Genomic DNA, 21,589 nt, shown 5'->3' with positions numbered 1-21,589 from the left:
TGTACATACCTTGTGTGTTGATTCCCTAGACTGTTAAGTAAATAAATCAATAAGCATACCCTTTTAATTAGGTTTGGTATTGTTTTCTAATCACATTTTCTCTGCTCTGAACTTGTGATTCTTTTGGGGTTTGGGGCATACTCTGCAGTGGCCAGGGGCTGCTCCTCATGAATTGCTTGGAGATGTTTGGGGGATCGTGCGGTGCTGGGAATCAAACCTTGGCTTTTGGTACGCAAGGCAGGCACACAAGCCCTGTGAGCTATCTCCCCAGTCCTATAACTCCTTTCTTGTGTTTTAAAATGTGTGTTATTCAGCTGATTAATGATATTGGCATGTCGGTTAAATGTTGAGTAATTTAACTAATAAGGAGGGTAAGACAGTGTCTAAGGAGCAGGTGGGCATGGTATTAACATATTGTCTTAGATGTTTTCATGATGGCCAGGTAAGCCCAACCTCTCATCATTTAGAAAAGGTAAAGTTTATAGAAAGTTCTGACTCCCCATAGAAAGATCTGGCACCCCACTTGGCCCATCTCCCTTGTAAATTAGTACATTGTGTCAGTGTATGTGGTATTTCTGGGTTTGGGACCTAATGAAGATGTGAACAGGGAGTCATAATGTTGAAACTGGACATTCAAATCTTTATAGCATGATTTCCTTATTTTTCAAAGAGCAGAAGAATTCCATCGTTTATCATGTTCTGGTTGGATTCCTTTCTTATCGTTTGCTGGAGTTTGAACTTCAGAGCTATGGTGTCAACCCTGCTGTAGTATCTCAGGGGAGCTCCTAGTGTGGGGCTGGTGTCATGGCTCAACCTCCAACCTTTCCTTCTTCACTTCAGCCTCCAGCTCTGAGCTTTCCAATCCCCAGAGTAGCAAATGTTGAAAGAAGTTGCACAGGTAAGTATGTGGTGGGAAATTCTGGGGGTAAAGTGATTCTGTCATCAATATATTGAGGGTGGGTGTTGGGTCATTTACCTGTGTGTGAGTCATTTTGTATAAAAATGTCTCCTGTAAATTATTTTTCTCACAAAACTGTTAGTAAATAAGCATAGTGTTCTATGTGAAGAAATACCTTTACTTTTCAGTTAGATACAAAGTAGAATATCTTTCATCCAATAAAGCATTGCTATTATTAGATTTTTTAAAATTCCATGTTCTCGTCAGTGTTGTAAGCAGGACCATAATATTCGTTTTTAGAATCAAAGAAACATCCTTCTAGTAGTGTTACATGGCATTCTTAAGTATCTCATAATTTTAGGCAAGTATTTATGTTTTTATATTTTAACCAGGAAGGCTGGAGCATTGCCATCAACTTCCAACTTTCGGGTTTGAGGTTGACAAAAATAAGTTAGAAGCAGTGGAGGCACGGTGCTTATACAGCAGTCGACAAATATTTATTTAGTTAATGAATACGTTTGCCAGAGTCTTGTGTTTGTGTTTATGAGAATGTGTTTGTAAAATGTCAACACTTATGGCATTGTCTGCTTGTCTGCTTCATACCGAAGTCATGATCTGCGTGTTTTTTTCTTAATTTACATTGTTAGAAATGATTTTTACAATGTAGTTCTTGGTCTGCACTACTGCACTACTGCTGTTCCTAATTAGTACTAACCTTTCAGGACTTTCTCAGAAAGTCCTCAGGAATGGGAGTCTTGGGTGGTTTTTTTTTTTTGTTGTTGTTGTTGTTGTTGTTTTATAGAGGTCATTTCTTGTGATGTGGGGAAATTTTTGAATTTGGAAATTTGGAGCTATCCATACCTGGTGATGCTAGTGGACTATTCTGGCCAATCATCCAAGGGTGATGGGGAAATAGATCCCAGGGCCTCACACGTGAAAGACCACTGACACACATCCCAAACCCTTAAGAAGTGTTCTCCCATATCTATCCTTTGTAGTTACTAGATTTTGTTTTTTTTTCCCCAATGAACTTTTTGAGGTATCATGATTTACTACCAGAGTGCCAGCATTTTTCAACGACTGTCTCTGCCTTCCACCCCCCTCTTTTTTCCTTTCCACACACCTATCTCTCATTTGCAGTTTCAGCCCTGTTGTAGTATCTCAGGGTTCTTTATCATTGGCCATCATCTATTCCCAGATTTTTCTGTTTTATCCTTCACAGATCAGTGAGATCATACAGGATTTGTGTTTCCTTCTGAATCACTTCACTTAACATGAAGTCCTCTAGCATCCAAAGTATAGCAAAATACATCTCACCTTTTCTTACAGCTGAGTAATATTTCATTGTTTGTGCGCTCTGTGTGTGTGTGTGTGTATGTGTGTGTGTGTATCTAGCTGAGTGGATAAACCATAGTTTATCCACTCAGCTAGATTTTTTTTTGTATACAGAAAGATTAAAAATTATACTCAATAAATATGGATTAGTTATCATTTGTACTTACTAACAGTGTTCAGGGAAGTGTGTCAGGTTGAAAGCTATAAGGACAACAACTATTTTACATTTGAGGTCTTAGAACACATGTGCAAAATGTAGAACCCTCAGTCCTCAACAGTTTATCTCTTCTGTTCCTCTCAGCATTTTAGGTTAGTTTGTTTAGTCTTTTGGCCTCATGGCAGTGTCCAATGCCTGCCCCGTCTCTTTGTCCAGGGTTACTCCCAGAGATGCCTGGGGACCATACAGGATTGGAGATTAAACTAGGCTCAGGCATGTCACATGCACTCAGCTTCTTAAACTATCTCTCTGGTTTTTAATAAATTTGTTTTTTGGATAATACCTTTACCTTTTATTTATCTTGAGAAGGGAAGCACACCCGGCAGTGCTCAGGGCTCAGTTACTCCTGCCTCTACACTCAGGGATCACTCCTGGCAGGCTTGGGGCACCATACGGGATACTGGGTATTGAACCCAGGTAGGCCACTTATAAGGCAAATGCCCTGTCCGCTTTACTCTCAACCTGACCCTACCTTTTATATATTCGTTCACACATTCGTTCATCCATGATTTTGGGGTCACCTACCCAGCAGTGCTTAGGGGTTGCTCTTGGCTCTGTACTCAGAAATTACAACTGGCAGTGCTCAGGCCACCATATGGAATGACAGGGATTGAAACCAGGTGGGCTGTATGTAAGGCAGAGGACCCACCTGCTGTACTATGACTCTAGCCCCCTGCCCTTGTCTTTCAAAGCTACAACATGCTGGTGATTCAAGTTCAAGTCTTAGTGATAAAGTAGCACTATAGCACTGTCCTCCCCTTGTTCATCGATTTGCTCAAGAGGGCCCAGTAATGTCTCCATTGTGAGACTTCAGTGATAAATTCAGTGATAAAGTATATTTTAAAATTTTGCAAAACCACATAATCTGTTTAAGTGAAGTCTTAAGACTACAAGTCATACTCAACCCTAGATCAAAGTTAGACAAATAAGGATATTTATAGACTTCTGAATAGATAATTTATAGAGTAATTGGAATATTAAGGACTGATGTACATGATTTGATGGCATATCACAGTAAAGCATCTGTGAACACCAGATTTTGGAGAACAGTCTTTGGATTAAGAATGATGTGTTCTTTCTCTGTGTACTCTCTTTCTTTCTGAGATGTGAGCTACTCTAATCTCTCTCTCTCTCACTATTTTTTTGTACAAGTGCTTTTCTAAAATATTCCTTTAACTCCTGGAAAGGTCTTTGTGCCATACTCTTCACAGTAATGATTGGATACATCCATATAAGTTCCTCATTTTATATTGAGTCACATTTTTAACTAGAGTTTTTAATATTTTTGTGCATTCATAAGTTAACTGCCTTTTCAGTTTTTTCTTTTATTATTCGTTTATTTGGAATTGTGCATTTGCTAAGATGAAATTAATTGTCTTCATTTCAGTGCTATCAATTCAAGTTGGTGAATTAGAAATTCTGCCTTTAAAATGTAAACTTTCACTTTTTTGATCTGTCCTAAGTAGATTCATAAATTATTTATCATATTAGGAATATCATACATTCATACATTTATCATATTAAAAATATCGAATCATTATGCTAGGATGAGTAGGACTTCAAGAATATACTGCTTCCCTTCTGCACCCACCTCCCTCACTTCCCTCCTTTCCCTGTAATACTTAGGTTTTTGATGGCAGCTTCCGACTGGTGGGCATGCAGTGCTTTAACTCAGCTGGTGCTGTGTGCTGGTTAGAGGAGCATTCGGGTGTCTTGAATTGAACGCAGGGCCTCATACATGCTAGGCATGTACTCTACCACTTGCACTATCTCCCGGTTAAAGTATTATTTTCCTTATATATGGAAGGATCATTTGTTCTTTTCTTAAGGATTTAGATATTTTCACATCCTTGTAAAGTTGTTTTTATCCAGGGGATATGCTCTTTTCCTACCTCCACCCTTATTTTCAAGAGTGAAATAAAATTACAATTATTTATAATACTTGTGAAGCAATATTGGTAGGTCAGAATTCCCAAAAAAGAACTGCTAAAACAAAGTCCCTTGGGTTATAAATACTTAGACGATGTGGTAATATTTTGATAAAGTTATATTCTGGGTCTATATAAAATAGGCTGCCTCTATGAGAGTTGAACCAATTTTCCTGCCTCTTTAGAGAAGTGATTTTTAAAAAAGACTATTTTGATACCATGGCTTTTACTGATTAGTTTTAAATGTTGGTTAACAATATCCTGATAAAGGTATATCACTGTTAATGGTTGTTCACTGATTTTTAAGTTCTAACCTACTTTGATGTCAGTCTAGAACTTCAACCTGTACAAAATGTTTCTGATAGTGAATATGGAATTTGGAAGGAAAGATAAATAAGCCTGTTTTAGCAGTCAGAATAGAGAATCATAAAAATCTCTGCTATGAGCTGTGAAATTCAATAAGAAGGGAACACTATTCTTCACTCCCAACAATTTGACTTAAAATGCTCTTAACCCTTTATAAGTTGAGTACAAACAGAAAATTTTTGACTGAAGAGATGAAAAGTATCCATAGAAATGTTTTTAATGAGAAATAGTTTCTTTGTGATGGGAAATATGTATCGACATGTTAACAGTAAAACTACTTGGAACATTGAGAATTTACAAGAAAAGGTTTGTTATTGGGGCCTTTATTTTTAAGCTTCTAGATGAATCCACGGTTTATTTCTACGTAGTGTGCATTCATTAGATTGTAGTGAAAGTTGGAGTTTTGTTATGAGCCAGGTTCCTTGAAAGATTAAATTATGTTCACTATTTTTACAAAGTGCTTATTTCTAGGTCTTGGAATATTGAAAGAGGGTTTATTTTTCTTCACATAAAGACTTCCTTGGATAGTAATCACTCTTTAATTGATGCTAAGGTATTCTTCTAAATATAATTTTACTCTAAAATTAATATAACTTGCTATAAAATCGTTTGGCAGAGACTAGTTTTTGTCTCACATCTCTAGTTGTCAGCCTACTTTCATAAAGCTCTGCTAAGAGAGCTTCAACACAAAATGCACAATTTTTGTTTTACTTTGTTTGGGGACTGCACTTAGTAGTACTCAGGGCTTACTCTGGGTACTATTTGGGGTGCCATTGATTGAATCCAGGTCTACCCGCATGCAAAGCAAATTCCTACCTACTGTAAAATCTGTCTGGCTCTGATATGAAGAAATATTTTATTGCAAAATCTTCTAAATACTATTCACCACAAAATAAACCTCCCCACCTTACCATCCTCTCCCTCCCCTTACAGCTTTTACTTTATGAAGTTTAAGTCTGTGTAGAATAAACTGTCAGTTATATTCCTGAGTAAGTATAGTATGTGAAAAGGGAAATTAATCTATTGTCAGAGCCCAGTCAGGTACTAGATAGGAAGCCTTGGACCAATCAGATAGCAGCCTTGGACAAGCTATCGAGTTATTATCTAAAAATAAAGATTACGCATGTAAATACTTGGAGATTACTTAAATTATGAGCAATGTAGTATTTTTAAAGCATTTAGAACTTTTCTGCCATTTTAAATGGTCAGTAAGTTATGTTGCATAATTTTAGTTATGATAGAGTATTTTCAGTGATATAAAAAAAGGAGTGTTCTAAAACTAGTGAGAATATTTTCAAAAAATGGCAAAGAGCTTTTTGAGCAGTGCTGTTAGTGCATGCAACAGTCCTGAGGTGGGAAAGTAGTTTTGCCTGCTTAATTGAAGGTGTCAGAACACTGTGAGAGGAGCTGGGGAGGTTAGAGAACTTACATATGACTTTACATATGTTTATATATGTTGAAACATTTCAGCTTGTACTGTAACAATACTGTACTGTACAATACAAATTTTTTATTTCAAAATTCACTTGTGGCATAGTATTCTACCATAGCACAGCGATAGGGCATTTGCCTTGCATGCAGCCAGGCTGACCGTGCCGGGTTCGATTCCTCTGCCCCTCTTGGAGAGCCCGGCAAGCTCCCGAGAGTATTCAATATGCCAAACACAGTAAAAACAAGTCTCAAAATGGAGACGTTACTGGGCCCGCTCGAGTAAATTGATGAACAACGGGAGGACAGTGCTTGAAATTTTTGTTTTAAAAGGAAAAGCAATGGATTAAAGACTTATTTTATAGACTACTGGGGATTTGTTTTAGGTATGACACTTATAGGTGATTGTAGTGTTTAGTTTGATTGGTTTGAATTTTCCTCCCAAGAATATAGGTGTTGATGAGTTGCATTTTTCACCAATTACATGAAAAGGAATAAGTGAATAACCCAAATTTAACAAGCCATAAGCCTTGTGTTGGTTTTGGATAAGTACTGCTGCAAAGTTCTAAGATCTTCCTCCATACTTTAGGTGGAGTTGCCAAGAGGAGATTGACACAGCAGTGTAGTTATGAATATGGTCACTGTCACTGTCACTGTCCTCCCGTTGTTCATCAATTTGCTCGAGCAAGCCCAGTAACATTGTGATACTTGTTACTGTGTTTGTCATTGAATACATCACGGGTAGCTTCCAGGCTTTGCCATGCAGGCGAGATACTCTTGGTAGCTTGCCGGGCTCTCCGAGAGGGGCGGAGGAATTGAACTCGGGCCAGCAATGTTGGCGGTGTGCAAGGCAAATGCCCTACCTGCTGTGCTATCACTCCGGCCCCATGAATATGGTAAAGTAATAAAAGATTTGCTAGAGGAAAACTGACTTTATAACTAGATTTTTAAAAACTTGGTTTCAGTGCCTATCCATGCCTGTTCTATTAACATTGTTTTGAAGATCTAGCCTACTTCACCTTATCACAGAAACTACGCAAAGAAATTAGAAACAGAGGAATGCTGGACAAGGCTAAGGTTTATGACAAGATACCGCCATCTTCCAACCTGCTGACTGGTTGCCAGTAAAGCAGTTTCTTGACCTGTCGCTGTCTCTCTCGTTTGATTAGCTCTCTAGTGGCAGTGAAACCAAACCTTCATATTAGGGCATTATCACCTTCCTGAAATTTTCTTGGCTATATTGAAAATTATTTCTTGGTTTTCTGCGCTTTTCTCACTCTGAGCTCTTCTTCATGCTTTCATTTTATTATTTCTAATCTTTCCTCTCCTCTCCCCTCGGTTTTTGGGCCATACCAGGTGGTGCTCAGTGCTTACTCCTGGCTCTGTGCTCAGGGGCCACTTCTGGCAGTGGGGACCATATGTAGTGCTGGGGATGGAGCCCTGCATGGCCATATGCAGGCAAATGTCCTACCTGCTGTACTACTGCTCTGGTCCCCACTTCTGTGGGCTCATGCTTAGACCAACATTTACCTTTGTTCCTTTTTAAAAATTTTTTGTCAAGACTTTGTTTAAATAGTTTTTTTCTGGTGTGTGTGTGTGTGTGTGTGTGTGTGTGTGTGTGTGTGTGTGGTGTGGTGTGGTAACTTATGGGTGGGAGGGTGATTCCTCAAACTGGAGAGATGAGTCCTGCAAAGGTGGTTTTTATTGTTGGACTCTTTCCAGATTGCCTCATCTGGGGCTTTTCTGTTAGGGTGTAGCCAAGAGGAGGAACCTTTCATTGATTTTTGGTTTTATTTTCGACCATGCTTCGCAATGCTCAGGAGGCCTGTGTGGTTCCTGGAGTGTAGGGCATGTAAGGCAGGTGCTTTATCTCCTGTGTTATCTCTGAATAGCTGCCCTGACATGCTATGGATCTGAGGGTTACTATGGGATCATTCAAGCTGATGTCTTAACCTGTCTTACTATTCAGCCCTGAGCTTTGGATTTTTTTAAATATTTTAAACCATTTATATGAGGCACCTTGTTTTATACTACTATTAAGACTTTTCATACATATATTGTTCCATATACTCTTTCCAGAGTGCTCTCCCACTCTTCTCTCCCACCAATCCCTTTTAGTTCTGTAAAGAGAAATTTATTCTGATGCCTTTTGTTATCTATTCTGTTAATATTTTTCTTTATATCCCATATAAGAGGTTTTTTTTTCAATTGTGGAGGTAGTAACCTGTACACTTATAGATGAATAAAGCTAATCTAAAATTCCAAGAACTGTAAATCATTGATAGGTTGAAAAAAATTTTTTTTCAAAATCTACTTTTTATAGGTATGTAGCACTGTAGCACTAATTTTAAAAATTAGAGTGAATAGTTTGATGGTAATTTATTTTGAAATTTTCATGCAGTTGATAAATCCTACATATATGCAATTTAGTAAAACAGGAGAAAATTTTTAAAAATTTAAGGAAAATATGAATAGGCTATAAAAGTGTATTTTATCCTAAAAAAGGGAATGTTGGCTTTATAGTAGAAAATACACTATAGATAATTCTTAAGTAACTATAAAGAAATCATCTTACCAGATCTAAAAAATGCATTCAATAGAAGTAAAACATTAATTTATTAGGAAAAAGTATAAAACCTTTATCATGATTAAAATATAATTTTAGTGTTTTAAATATAAATTGTTTTAAATATAATTAAAACAGAGATAGCACAGTGGGTAGGGCATTTGCCTTGCATGCGGCCGACCCGGCCGACCTGGCCTACCCAGGTTCTATTCCTCTGCCCCACACGGCAAAGCCTGGCAAGCTACCCGTGACGTATTCAATATGCCAAACACAGTGGAGAAATTACTGGGCCTGCTCGAGCAAACTATTGAGAGCTGAAGATTTGGTAGTATCTTTAAAGGTCACCTTGGTATTTTTCTTATTTTTCCTTCTGGAAAAGCCTTTTTTCTTGGAGGACCCTGCCCTACCCTATCAGATTCAGCTTTCTTTACTGGAGGCTAGGACCTCTGGGAAAAGGGGTGATGAATTAACTGGCTGTTTCCTACTGGGGGTGTGTCAAAGTAGGGCTCATGATGGAACCTTTCTTAAGGGTCTGCCTAAAGGGTTCTCTGTGGAACCGAGACTGTCCATTTCAGACTGCATCTTGACCAGCATCTGTAATTTCAGGAATTTTTAATGGACAGAGACATTTTTATAAGAGGTATGTACAAAATACTACAATGTAGGAGATGGAAAGCCTGAAAGTCTCACCTTTCTGTTTTTTTGCTTATTTTGTTTTGGGACTATACCCAGCGATGCTCAGGGGTTACTCATGACTGCATTCAGGATTTACTCCTGGAGGTGCTTGGGGAACCATATAGGATATTGGGATTCGAACCCAGTTTGCCCGCATGCAAGGCAAGTGCCATAACCAAAGTACTGTACTCTAGCCCCTCCATCCTTACCTTTTTAAGCTACATATTGGTGATTCAAGTTTAAGTTTTGATGATAAAGGATATTTTTAAAATTTTGCAAAACCACCCACTATACTATCAGTCTGCCCCCTCCCCTTCTTAATGTCTGCCCCACACTCATCCCTGAAGTAGTTCTTGAAGTCAGTCTGTTCTTCTAGTTGGTAATATTTCTACCTACCCTCTGCCCCCCCCCCCCCCCCTTATTTTCAAAGTCATGAGGCTTAGAGTGGGAAGTGGAGGTATATGTATATTTCTTTCTACTGGATAGGAAGAAGAGTAAAGGAGTTGTGCAAGAGATTAGAAGAGGGGCCTTCTTTAGTGGGGCCCAGTTTTAAAAACCTTTTCCATGGGCAGGATACATAGTGCAGTGGTTAAGAGTGCCCACCTTGAATGTCGACTGGTTCAGCCTTTCTGGAAAACAGTATGGACGATTCTCAAAAAAATTAGAAATTGAGCTCCCATTTGACCCAGCAATACCACTCCTGGGAATATATCCCAGAGAGGCAAAAATGTATAGTCGAAGTGACATCTGCACTTGTTTGTTCATTGCAGCACTCTTTACAATAGCCAGAAACTGGAAGAAACCTGAATGCCCAAGAACAGATGACCGGTTAAAGAAACTTTGGTACATCTACACAATGGAGTACTATGTAGCTGTTAGAAAAGATGAAGTCATGAAATTTATATACAAATGGTACAACATGGAAAGTATCATGCTAAGCGAAATGAGTCAGAAAGAGAGGGATAGACATAGAAAGATTGCATTCATCTGGGGAATATAAAGAAACAAAATATGAGATTAATACCTAAGAATAGCAGAGATCAACACCAGGAGGATTACTCCATAGTTTAGAGGCCAGCCGGGCATTCTAGGGGAAAGGGCAGCTCAGATAGAGAAGGGAGCACCAAATAAAGGGTGTTTGGAGGACCCTCCCAGGAGGGGAGATGCATGTTGAAAGTAGACTATGGACTGAACATGTTTGCCACTCAAAGCCTCTTTTGCAGACCACAACACCCAAAAGGAGAGAGAGAACACAGGGGATTGCCCTGCCACAGAGGCAGGGTGAGATGGGAGGGATGGGGGTGGGAGGGATATTATCCATGCAGTAGAAAATGGGCACTGGTGGAGGGATGGGTATTTGATCATTGTATAATCGAAACCCAAGCACAAAAAGTTGTAAATCTACAACTGTACCTCTTGGTGTTTTCACTAAAAATAATTAAAAAAAAAAAAAAGAAAAGAAAAAAAAATAAAGAGTGCCCACCTTGCACAATACTGAGCCATATGGTTTTCTCCCTGAGCCTTCCAGGAGTGATCCCTTATCACAGAGCCTGGAGTTAGCCCTGGGCACAGCCAGCTGTGGCACATACAGAACAATCAAACAAACCTGGATACTGAGAACCAGTTGGGGCCATACGCAGCGCTGCTCAGGAGTTATTCCTGGCTTTGCACTTCTCGGGGTGTTTGGGGTAACCCAGGTGGCCGTATGCAATGCAAGTACTCAACCACTGTATTATCACTCCTACTCCCTATTTCGGATTCTAACTGGAGGTTTTAGTTTTTACTCTATGGGACTAGAATTTAGTTTCCCAAATATTACCTTTATTTTTAAAAGTCTTTGTGATCTTTTCCCCCCCAGACCGTGTTCTCAAAGCACCTGTGTAGATTTTCATGTTGTAATTGATTACTTACAGAATTAATTTTTAGCTAGACCCTAAACTTAGACAAGACTTGGGTCTGGGTCTGTTACTTCTACCTTTGTCTTCATTGTTAAACTTTTTAGCGTAATTAAGATAGGCAACCTCCTCAGCAGATTTCACTGCAGTGTGATGAGAGCCCACTCAGAATACTTGAAGCTTTTCAGAAGTAAAACAGAGGTGATAGGAAAAATGGCAAAAATCGATATGAAAACCACGGTAAAGAGTAGAACTAGAAAGATACCTAATACTACGCAGTAGGTGAGAGTAATTTAGGAAATTAGTTGTAAATATTACTGATTCAGTGTATGAAATTGTACTTTCTAGGTAGAAATGCCTACGTACTAAACCTTAGTCTGACCTTAGTTAAGACCTCAGCATGTGCAAGGCTCTACCTGCTGTACTCGGGCCCTAAAATTTCAATTTTATTCTCTAATATCTGACCTGAGTTGAAAAAGTGACCAGTTAATAAAATAAATACAGGCCTCAATATGTCTGGTTGAAAAAAGCTGACAAGTTTTTCATGCCAAAAAATCTGGCAAATTTTATATGTCTATAAAATAAAGTATGATTTTGTTTTAAAATTTATTAAAAAATTTTTATTTACTGCATTGACGTACTATATATACATGTGATATGACTATTAATTTCAGTATTTGAGTATAATGTTCATGTATCGTTTTTAATACTGGTAAGCTTCTTCTGGCTTCTGTCAGTAGTGTTTGCGCTCCCTCAGGGCATGTTACTCCTACCACTACCCATAGTGTGAGCCCTAATCTCTAATCAGCCTGTTTTCTCTTTTTTTACGCCACATTGTCCATTTCTTTCAGAATTGTGATATGCCTGTTGCATCACTCTTAAACTGCCCAAACTCTCTCTTAATTTTACATTTCTTGTAATAAAATCTGGAATTCCTTAGGCCTGCAGGGTCTACATGCTTTGGTTTCCCCCAGATCTCTAACTTCAATTCCTAACATTTCTCCGGTGGTTTGTGCTGCCTGAGCCATGGAAGATCTTGCTGTTTATTCCCTCTGTGGGAAATGTTCTTCCCACATTTTTGCCTGATTGGTTACCTTCCCACATCTTTGCCTGATTGGTTACCTTATTTATCTGCTTGATTTTTAACTGCTCAGTTTCCTCTTCCTGGATAACTTAAAATACTTTGTTGCATCATTCTCTTTGAAGTAAAGTACAACAGACCATTTCAAGTTAAATAAAAACTTTAAAACTAAAATTTTGTTTCAGAAAAAATTGCTCAGATTTGTTTTCCTTTTTTCTTTCATTTTTTATGATTTTTTTCAAGGATCAGAGAATTGTTTATTTCTGGCCATCCATCCTTTGGTACTTGCCTTTGGAGAGCTGATTAGATTTTGCTTTTATTGTTTTTGTCTGCTTTATGTTGAAGGCAAAGAATAATTAATATTTTCACCAATTTGTAATCTCTGTGTTGTAACACACAAAGCTACAACAAATTCTGCATATTTGTGCTCTCTACACACAAAATGAATCTGAAAAGAAATGTGGTATGAATGGAAGAGGAATCTGGTTTTTTTTTTAAGGTGTTTGATACATTTAATTTTGTTTTCAGAACAACCAAAGGCTATGCACAGTATTAGCATGGGTTTTTTTTTTATTCTGTATAGTTTCAGATAGATGTCATACAAAAATTGTAAAGGAGGATTTTACTTTGTAGCTATTTAAGTTAATTTAGACCAGTGTAGAATTTACTGAGAAGAGATACTCTGATACTTTAGAAATCTTACTGCATTCTGTAAGTTTCATGCCAGTTTTTCCATTTTTGCACTTTTAAAACTTTAGTCTCCCTCCTTCCCTTCCTTCCATCCCTGTTTCTGTAAAGAAAATAAATAATATCCTTAAATTTTTTTTTGTTTTACTTTGTTTGGACCACACCTGCTGAGCTCCTCTGCTCATGCTCAGGGGATGCTCCCAGTAAAATTGTGCAGTGCTGGGGATCAGACCCAATATACTTAACTTTTGTAAAACAGATTTAACATCTCAGGTTTACAAAATCTAAACATGCATATTATAGAATGATTTTCCCTTTACCTCATATATTTGAAATAAGACTCACAGGGTGGGGGTAGAGGGGCTCACTGGTTTGGAGCTCACTGGTTTGGATTTTTTCCCCCCTCTTAGAAATCATCTGTGTAGTTGGAGACAAGGCTGTAGGATCCCTGTACTGAAACTACATTCAGAATTACAGAAAAACTTTTTTTTTTTGACCACTCCTGGCAGTCTCAGGGAACCTTATGGGATGCTGGGTATTGAATCCCTGTCGGCCATGTGGAAGGCAAGTGCCTTACCTACTGTACAGCTCTGGCCCCTTACAGAAAAACTTGAGACTCATCAGGGATTCCACTGCCAACAGATGGTAGGCATATAATATATAGCCCTTTTAAAAATATCTCTGTTTCACGTTGTTAATGTGTAAATTTCATGTTAAAGAGTAAGTCAAAACAGACACCATAACAATGGCTAAACCATCTTTAGACTGTTTGTTATTTAACTGAATAGCTTTTTTTTTCAGACCTTAACTGGAATAACCAAACCTTTGAATTTCCTGCAACTTTTATAAGACACTTAAGATATCAGACAGTTGGTGATTATTTTATGTCTGTGTGATTTGAGCAGACTGGAACTTCAGAGTTGGTGTTTAAAGTCTGCAACGTGGCTTGCTTGTTTTTCAGTCCCATGTTCTCTCTTGAACATGTATTCGCTTTTTCTCCCCTCACACCCAGAAAAAAATTTTCAATAAAATTTTTTTATTGAAAAGAAAGTCTGCAACATATCAGTTCACTATTCTGCATTTAAACTACAGTAACTCTAGTGTTTACTTTTGTTTTATTTCTCTGATTTGTTTTGGGGACACACACAGTGATGCTCAGTTAACCATGCACTACCGGGAATCAGACACCAGTTTCCATGCTCCTTGAATATGCTCCGTCTCTTTGGTCCCTTTGCTTCATTTTGAAAAAGGTGAAATAAGTTGCTTATTTTTATTCATGACCAAAGAAAATACCCTTTCTCAAAATTGTTCATGTGAACAGACATGGTTACCAGGTATTCAGGTCTTTGCAAATCTCTTAACAAATTTTCATTTACATTGTACTTACCCAAATACTATTAGGGGGAACACAAAAAAAGCATACACAAAAATTTAATGATTTCAAAATTTTGGTGTGGGCTCAGAATTGTGGTGTTTAATATGAAAAGACATATAAAAAACAAAATTATGAGCCAGAAAGATGGTAATTACCAGAGGTTAAAGCACTGGCCTTACATGTCACAGACCCCAACTTGATTCCTAGCACCACATGTCCCTAATCACGGCTAGGAATGATCCCTGAGCACAAAAGCCCTGCTCACTGCTGGGTATAAATGTACAGCAGTGTGAGTGATATGAGTGTATTCTGGCTTGAGATACATGTCGTTGTGGGGCTAGAGAAATAGGTCAACAGTGCATACTTTGCATACAGGAGGTCCAGGTTTGATCCCTGACACTGCTTGATTCCCTGACTATTGGGTGTGGCCCTAAGATAGTAACAAAAATTCAGTTCAAAAAATACTGTATATAAACTTAGATTATAAATGAACATATGCAGTGGAGTACAGATAACTTAAAAATTAATCATGACTGGGACCGGAGCAATAGCACAGCGGGTAGGGTATTTGCCTTGCATGTGGCTGACCTGGGTTCGATTCCTGGCATCCCCTATGGTCCTCCAAGCAATTCCAAAAGTGGTTCTTGAGCCAGGAATAATCCCTAAGCATTGCTGGGTGTCACCTGAAAAGCCCCCCCCCCAAAAAAAAAAAAAACCAAATTAATCATGACAAAGTTACTGATGAAGATACATGTGAAAATTTTAAGTAATTAAGCCCAAATTTAAAGTCTTTGTTTTGGAAAATTACATATAAGACTCCTCTGTTTTTCAGACCAGAGAGAGTACAGTGGGTCGGGTGCTTGCCTTGTATGCAGCTGACTGGAGTTCAATCCCCAGCATCCCATATGGTCCCCCAAGCTCCCCACCAGGAGTAATTTCCGAGTGCAGAGCCAGGAGTAACCTCTGAGCATTGCCAGGTGTTACCTAACCACACCTGTCCCCTCCTCACCCACCCAAAGGAAAAAGAAGGATTGCCATTTTTCAAAAGTAGTTGATGCTTAGTTCTTTTTATAGTAGAATTACCAAATAAATTAACCAACTTTGAGTTTTTCTTTCAATACTTGGAAATAAGCATTTTCGTACTTTTGTAATAAACTGTCTTGTGTGTTCCATAGCACATAGTTAATCTAAATCATAGTTCTCTTTTTCTATTTCACATTGGAGTAAGGGTGACATTTTCCAGAATATTCCACTTGATAAAAGTAATATTTTTGTTTAGGTGACAAACAGCATGTTTGGTGCTTCAAGAAAGAAGTTTGTAGAGGGGGTCGACAGTGACTACCATGACGAAAACATGTACTACAGCCAGTCTTCTATGTTTCCACATCGGTCAGAAAAAGATGTAAGTTTACCAGTTGCATTGTCTTTACTCAGCAGTGTGTGCCTGGTCTCTCGGGTTCCTGGAAGAAAGCACTGGGAAAGGAGTGCCATCTTTGTTGAGTGGACATGGTTCAGGCACAGTGCCAGGCTTTGTGAACGCCACGATGGTGATGAAGTTACATTCTAGTGGGAGACAGAGGCTCTCCTGTGATTCTCAGATTGAGAGATGGTGATATGATAGGAAGTACTCAGGCGTGGAGTGTTGGTAAGATGAATGTTGTGAACAATGTTACTTTTAAATCTTTATTTTAAAAAAATGTATGTGAAGTAGATTGTTTAGCTGATATGTAGAGCTATAGGGCAGACTTAAATGAAACTTTGTCTTTGTTATGTAATCCTTTCCAGTAGAAAGACTATCTATAGGGATGCTATGAGAGAAAACTTTAAACGAAGTATATTTCAAATGTAGATGATATAGAATTCTGAGTTATTTCTCCGCAAGGCCAGTAGTTTAATCATACCGTGTGAAATAAAGAATTTAGTACACAGCTAAATCTAACAATTTATGAAAAATTTTTTATACAAATTCAATTCTTCAAATTCTGGTAATCTAAATTATACAGTATATGGTATAATTAGACCAGTTTTGCGTTCTTATGTTTTTGTACTTGCCTATTTTTTCTCTTTCAGGGCTTTATCAAGTTTCTATTTCTAACCTTCCAATATGTGTAACTTTGAACTCTTACTAACCTAATGAAGTTCTTACTGATCAATTAGAGTTTAACGAATGGGCTTAGCCTGTTTTTTCATTAGATCCTTCCTTTTCCCCTCCCATCTATCTCCCCTCCCCTTCCCCTCCCTTTCCTTCTATCTTCTCTTCCCTTTTCACGGCACTCCCCTTTCCTTCCTTACCTTTTTCTCTTCTCCTTTCCCTGCCTTGCCCTTCTCAGTTCCCCTTTCTCTTCCCTTTCCTGGTCTCCTTTCTCCCACCTCTTTCTTCTCCTTTCTGACTCAACCTTTGTTTAGGTATTTCCTTTGGTATGCCCTTTCTTTTCATTTCAAGAGTATATTATCTTACCAACAAACTATCACATTTAAGGACTTGTGTCAGTTTGTGTGTTGGTTTTCAGTATTCAGCAGCTCATGGAATAATACTATCTCGCTGCCCTTCTAACGTCTAATACAAAATATAATTAAATTCTTTACATAAGTTTTGATGCATGTTGATCTTGGAATTTTTTTGGTAGCATCACTGCATAAATAAAAACTAATCTGTTGTGTGTATTACTGTGAATATAGAGCAATTTAAATTTGTGGGAAGGATAATAGTGGAATATTCTTGATGAGAAACATATCTAATTATAACAATTGAACACCTGAAATTAAGAATGTACAAAGATGGGGCTGGAGTGATAGCACAGCGGTAGGCCCAGCCGAGCTGAGTTCGATTCCTCCACCCCTCTCGGAGAGCCTGGCAAGCTACCCGTGGTATATTCGATATGCCAAACACAGTAACAAGTCTCAAAATGGAGACGTTAATGGGCCCACTCGAGCAAATCAGTGAACAACGGGAGGACAGTGCTATGTATATTATCTGTAAATAATGATTATTATTATACCCTTTATGGATCTTTTTTTTTTAGTGAAACACCATGAGGTACAGTTGTAGACTTACAAACTTTCGTGCTTGGGTTTCAGTTATACAATGATCAAGTATCCATCCCTCCACCAGTGCCCATTCTCCACCATCAATGTTCCTAGTAGCCCTCCCACCCCCATACTCCATCCCCTCACCCCGCCTCTGTGGCAGGGCATTCCCCTTTGTTCTCTCTTTCCTTTAGGGTGTTGTGGTTTGCAGTGGAGGTATTGAGTGGTCATCGGTTTTGGTTTATAGTCTACTTTCAGCACGCATCTCGCATCCCAAGCAAATCCTCCAAACATCCTTTACTTTGGTGTTCCCTTCTCTGTCCGAGCTGCCTTTTCCCCCAGCTTGTGCTGCCGGCTTCCAAGTGTGGAACAGACCTCCTGGTACTCATCTTAACTAATCTTGGGTGTTTGTCTCATTCTGTTACTTTATATTTCCCAGATGAATGCAGTCTTTGTATGTCTAGTCCTCTCTTTTTGACTCATTTCACTTAGCATGATACTTTCCATGTAGAACCACTTGTTTGCAAATTTCATGACTTCCTCTTTTCTAACAGCTGCATAGTATTCCATTGTGTAGATATACCAAAGTTTCTTTAACCAGTCATCTGTTCTCGGGCACTCAGGTTTTTTCCAGATTTTGGCTATTGTGAACAGTGCAGCAATGAACATACAAGTGTAGATGTCATTTCAACTGTACTTTTTTGCCTCTCCAGGATATATTCCCAGGAGTGGTATTGCTGGGTCAAATGGGAGCTCAATTTCTGATTTTTTGAGAATCGTCCGTACTGTTTTCCAAAAGGGCTGAACCAGTCAGCATTCCCACCAGCAGTGAAGGAGAGTCTGTTTCTCCCCTCATTCTTGCAAACACCGTTTGCTTTTGTTCTTTTGGATGTGGGCCAGTCTCTGGTGCGAGATGATATCTCATTGTTGTTTTGATCTGCATCTCCCTGATGATTGGTGATGTAGAGCATTTTCTCATTGCCTTTTTGCCATTTAGATTTCTTCTTTGAGAAAGTTTCTGTTCATTTTGTCACCCCATTTTTTGATGGTGCTCGATGTTTTCTTCTGTGGAGTTCAACCAGTGCTTTGTATATCCTTGATATCAACCCCTTATTGGATGGGTACTGGGTGAGTAGCCTTTCCCATTCTAAAGAAGCTTCTGAGTTTAATATAGTCTCATTTGTTTATCTCTGTTTCTGCTTGGTTGGTCAGTGGCATGCCATCTCTGAAGATACCATTAGCCGCAATATCGTGGAGTGTTTTGTCAGCCTTGTCTTCTGTGTACTTTATGGGTTCTGGTCTGATGTTGAGGTCTTGATCCACTTTGATCCAACTTTTGTGCATGGTGTCAAGTCGAGGTCTAAGCCCATTTTTTTTGCATGTGGTTGTCCAGTTATGCCAGCACCATTTGTTGAAGAGGCTTTCCTTGTTCTACTTAACATTTCTTGCTCTTTTATCAAAGTTTATATGTTCATACATTTGGGGTTGTGTATAGGGATATTCCATCCTGTTCCATTGGTCTGTGGCTCTGCCTTTGTTCCAGTACCATGCTGTTTTAATTGTTACTGCTTTGTAGTAGAGTTTGAGGTTGGGGGGGGGGGGGTGATGCCTCACATCGTCTTTTTCCCAAGAATTGCTTTAGATTTTTGTGTTTGTTGTTCCAAATGAATTTAAGGAGTGCTTGATCCATTTCTTTAATGAATTTCATGGGTATCCTTATAGGGATCACATTGAATCTGTATAGTGCCTTGGGGTGTATTTCCATTTGACAATGTTAATTCTTCCTATCCATGAGCAGGGGATATGTTTCCATTTTTCAGTGTCCTCTTTTATTTCATGGAGTAGCGTTTTGTAGTTTTCGTTGTAGAGGTCCTTTTCTTTCTTAGGCTGGTTCCGAGGTACTTGATTATCTGGGGCACGATTATGAGCAGGATTGCTTTTTTCATGTCTCTTTCCTCTGTCTCATTATTTGCATATAGGAAGGCCATGGATTTTTGGGTATTGATTTTATAGCCTGCGACTTTACTGTACAAGTTCGTTGTTTCCAGGAGTTTCTTGGTAGAGGCTGTAGGATTCTCTAGATACAGCAACATATCATCTGCGAATAGTGAGAGCTTGATTTCTTCCTTTCCTATGCCCTTAATATCTTTTTCTTGCCTAACTGCTATTGGAAGTACTTCCAGTACTATATTGAACAGAAGTGGTGAGAGTGGACATCCTTGTCTTGTCCCTGATCTTAGAGAAAAGGCCCTTAGTTTTTCCCCATAGAGGATAATGCTTGCTGTAGGTTTGTTGTAAATGGCTTTGACTATCTTGAGGAAGGTTCCTTCTAAACCCATTTTGGTGAGAGTTTTCATCATAAACGGGTGATGGATCTTGTCAAATGTTTTCTCTGCACCTATTGATATGATCATATGGTTTTTATCTTTATTTTGTTGATATGATGAATTATGTTGATTGTTTTCCGAATGGTAAACCATCCTTGCATCCCTGGGATGAATCCCAATTGGTCGTGGTGTGTGATCTTTTTGATGAGTTGTTGGATTCTGTTTGCTAATATTTTGTTGAGGATCTTCGCATCCGTGTTCATTAGAGATATTGGCCTCTAATTTTCTTTGTTAGTGGTGTCTTTGTTTGCTTTTAGGGAGATAATGTGCCTCCTTTATGAAAATTTTTGAAGAGGAAAATTTCATAATCTTTCTGGGAACAGTGAAAAAATAATTTTTATTCTCATTTGTCACAAATTAGCCTACTAGTGGTTGAATGAATTTTGAAGCCATCTGTTCAAAAATAAAACAAGGTTAGGGAGGTAGTATAGTTAAGTTGGTTGAATGTGGCCTACTCTGTTTGATCTCTAACACCATATTTTTCAAACTCTTGAGTATTACCAGATGTAGCCCTAGATATCCCCAAGCATTGCTACAGTCACCCAGATTTCCAGCACTGCAGAGTTGAAACAGCACCACATCCTCAGATCCTTGGGTTATACTATATACTGTCCCTGATGACTGAGATTTGCTGGGAGCATCATTCTTTATGAGCACTTGGGAGGCCCACTAAATAAAATGCAAACAAAATGAAAACTCGACTCCTTTTATGATTCATTCTCTCCATAGACCATACAATTCAACTCTTTTGTCATCTACATTGCCATAAAAGTATTTGGGATATTTTTGTATAAGATTGTTGCTAATAACCAAATTGCTATATAGTTCTCCAGGTGCACTGCTTATTTCCAAGACATTTGTATCAACATGACTGCACATGACTATATCTTCCTATAGAATGCACTGTGGCACTGTCCTCCTGTTGTTCATTGATTTGCTCGAACGGGCCCAGTCCCGTCTCCATTGTGAGACTTCTTGTTACTGTTTTTTTGGCATATTGAATACATCATGGGTAGCTTGCCAGGCTTTGCTGTGCGGCCTGGAGCAATAGCAAGTGGATAGGGCTTTTGCCTTGCACACGGCCGACACGACCGTGAAAATGAATTTTCCATTTTTAAGTATAAAAGTAATTCATAAGTAATAGATGTTTTTTAATGTTTTAATGTTTTTAATGTTTTAATGTTTTCATGAGATTAAAGGTAAAAGGTAAAGGCCCTCCCGTTGATCGTCGATTTGCTCGAGTGGGCCCAGTAACGTCTCCATTGGAGACTTTGTTGTTACTGTGTCTGGCATATCGAATACTCTTGGTAGCTTGCCGGGCTCTCCAAGAGGGGCGGAGGAATCGAACTCAGGTCGGCCATGTTGGCCGCTTGTAAGGCGAACGTCCTACCCACTGTGCTATCGCTCCAGCCCGAGCTGGCAAAATAAATTATCACAAAGATGTTACCATTTTTTAGCCAAGGCTAATTCTGAGACAGGGAGATTCTTATCAGACATGGGGATAGGCTCCTTAGTGACACACTTCTTTGTTTCTGATGACAGTTAATCATAAGATCTTGCATTTTCCTGCCTCCTCTGCTTTGATACTCTCCTATTTCTTTTGTTACCTGCAAAGATCTGACTGCAAAATGATCTGGTAATGCAAACTGCCATTCACTGGCTATCTTTCCCCACTATACTCAGGCCACATGGTGTTAGGGGGGGTCAACAAGATAATCTTTATC

At 38.7% G+C, this 21,589-nt stretch overlaps 1 protein-coding gene across 8 annotated transcripts in view; it reads left to right on the top strand.

The window, feature by feature from the left end:
* CNOT2 (CCR4-NOT transcription complex subunit 2) overlaps positions 1 to 21,589 on the top strand; it is a 119,184-nt gene that overhangs the window by 54,320 nt on the left and 43,275 nt on the right. For 5 of the 8 annotated variants that reach the window (XM_056130666.1, XM_056130668.1, XM_056130665.1 and 2 more), the window contains one exon: positions 15,731 to 15,853. The exons of 2 other annotated variants lie outside the window; for them this stretch is intronic. In XM_056130666.1, coding sequence (XP_055986641.1) covers positions 15,731 to 15,853 — 123 coding nt within the window. Of the gene's footprint in view, positions 1 to 840; positions 899 to 15,730; positions 15,854 to 21,589 lie in introns of all 8 variants that reach the window. One more of the 8 variants, XM_056130667.1, reaches the window with a different exon arrangement.

This window comes from Sorex fumeus, unplaced genomic scaffold, assembly GCF_029834395.1.
Source record: "Sorex fumeus unplaced genomic scaffold, SorFum_2.1 ptg000081l, whole genome shotgun sequence".
NCBI lineage: Eukaryota > Metazoa > Chordata > Mammalia > Eulipotyphla > Soricidae > Sorex > Sorex fumeus.
This window is presented reverse-complemented; position numbering and strand designations above follow the sequence as displayed.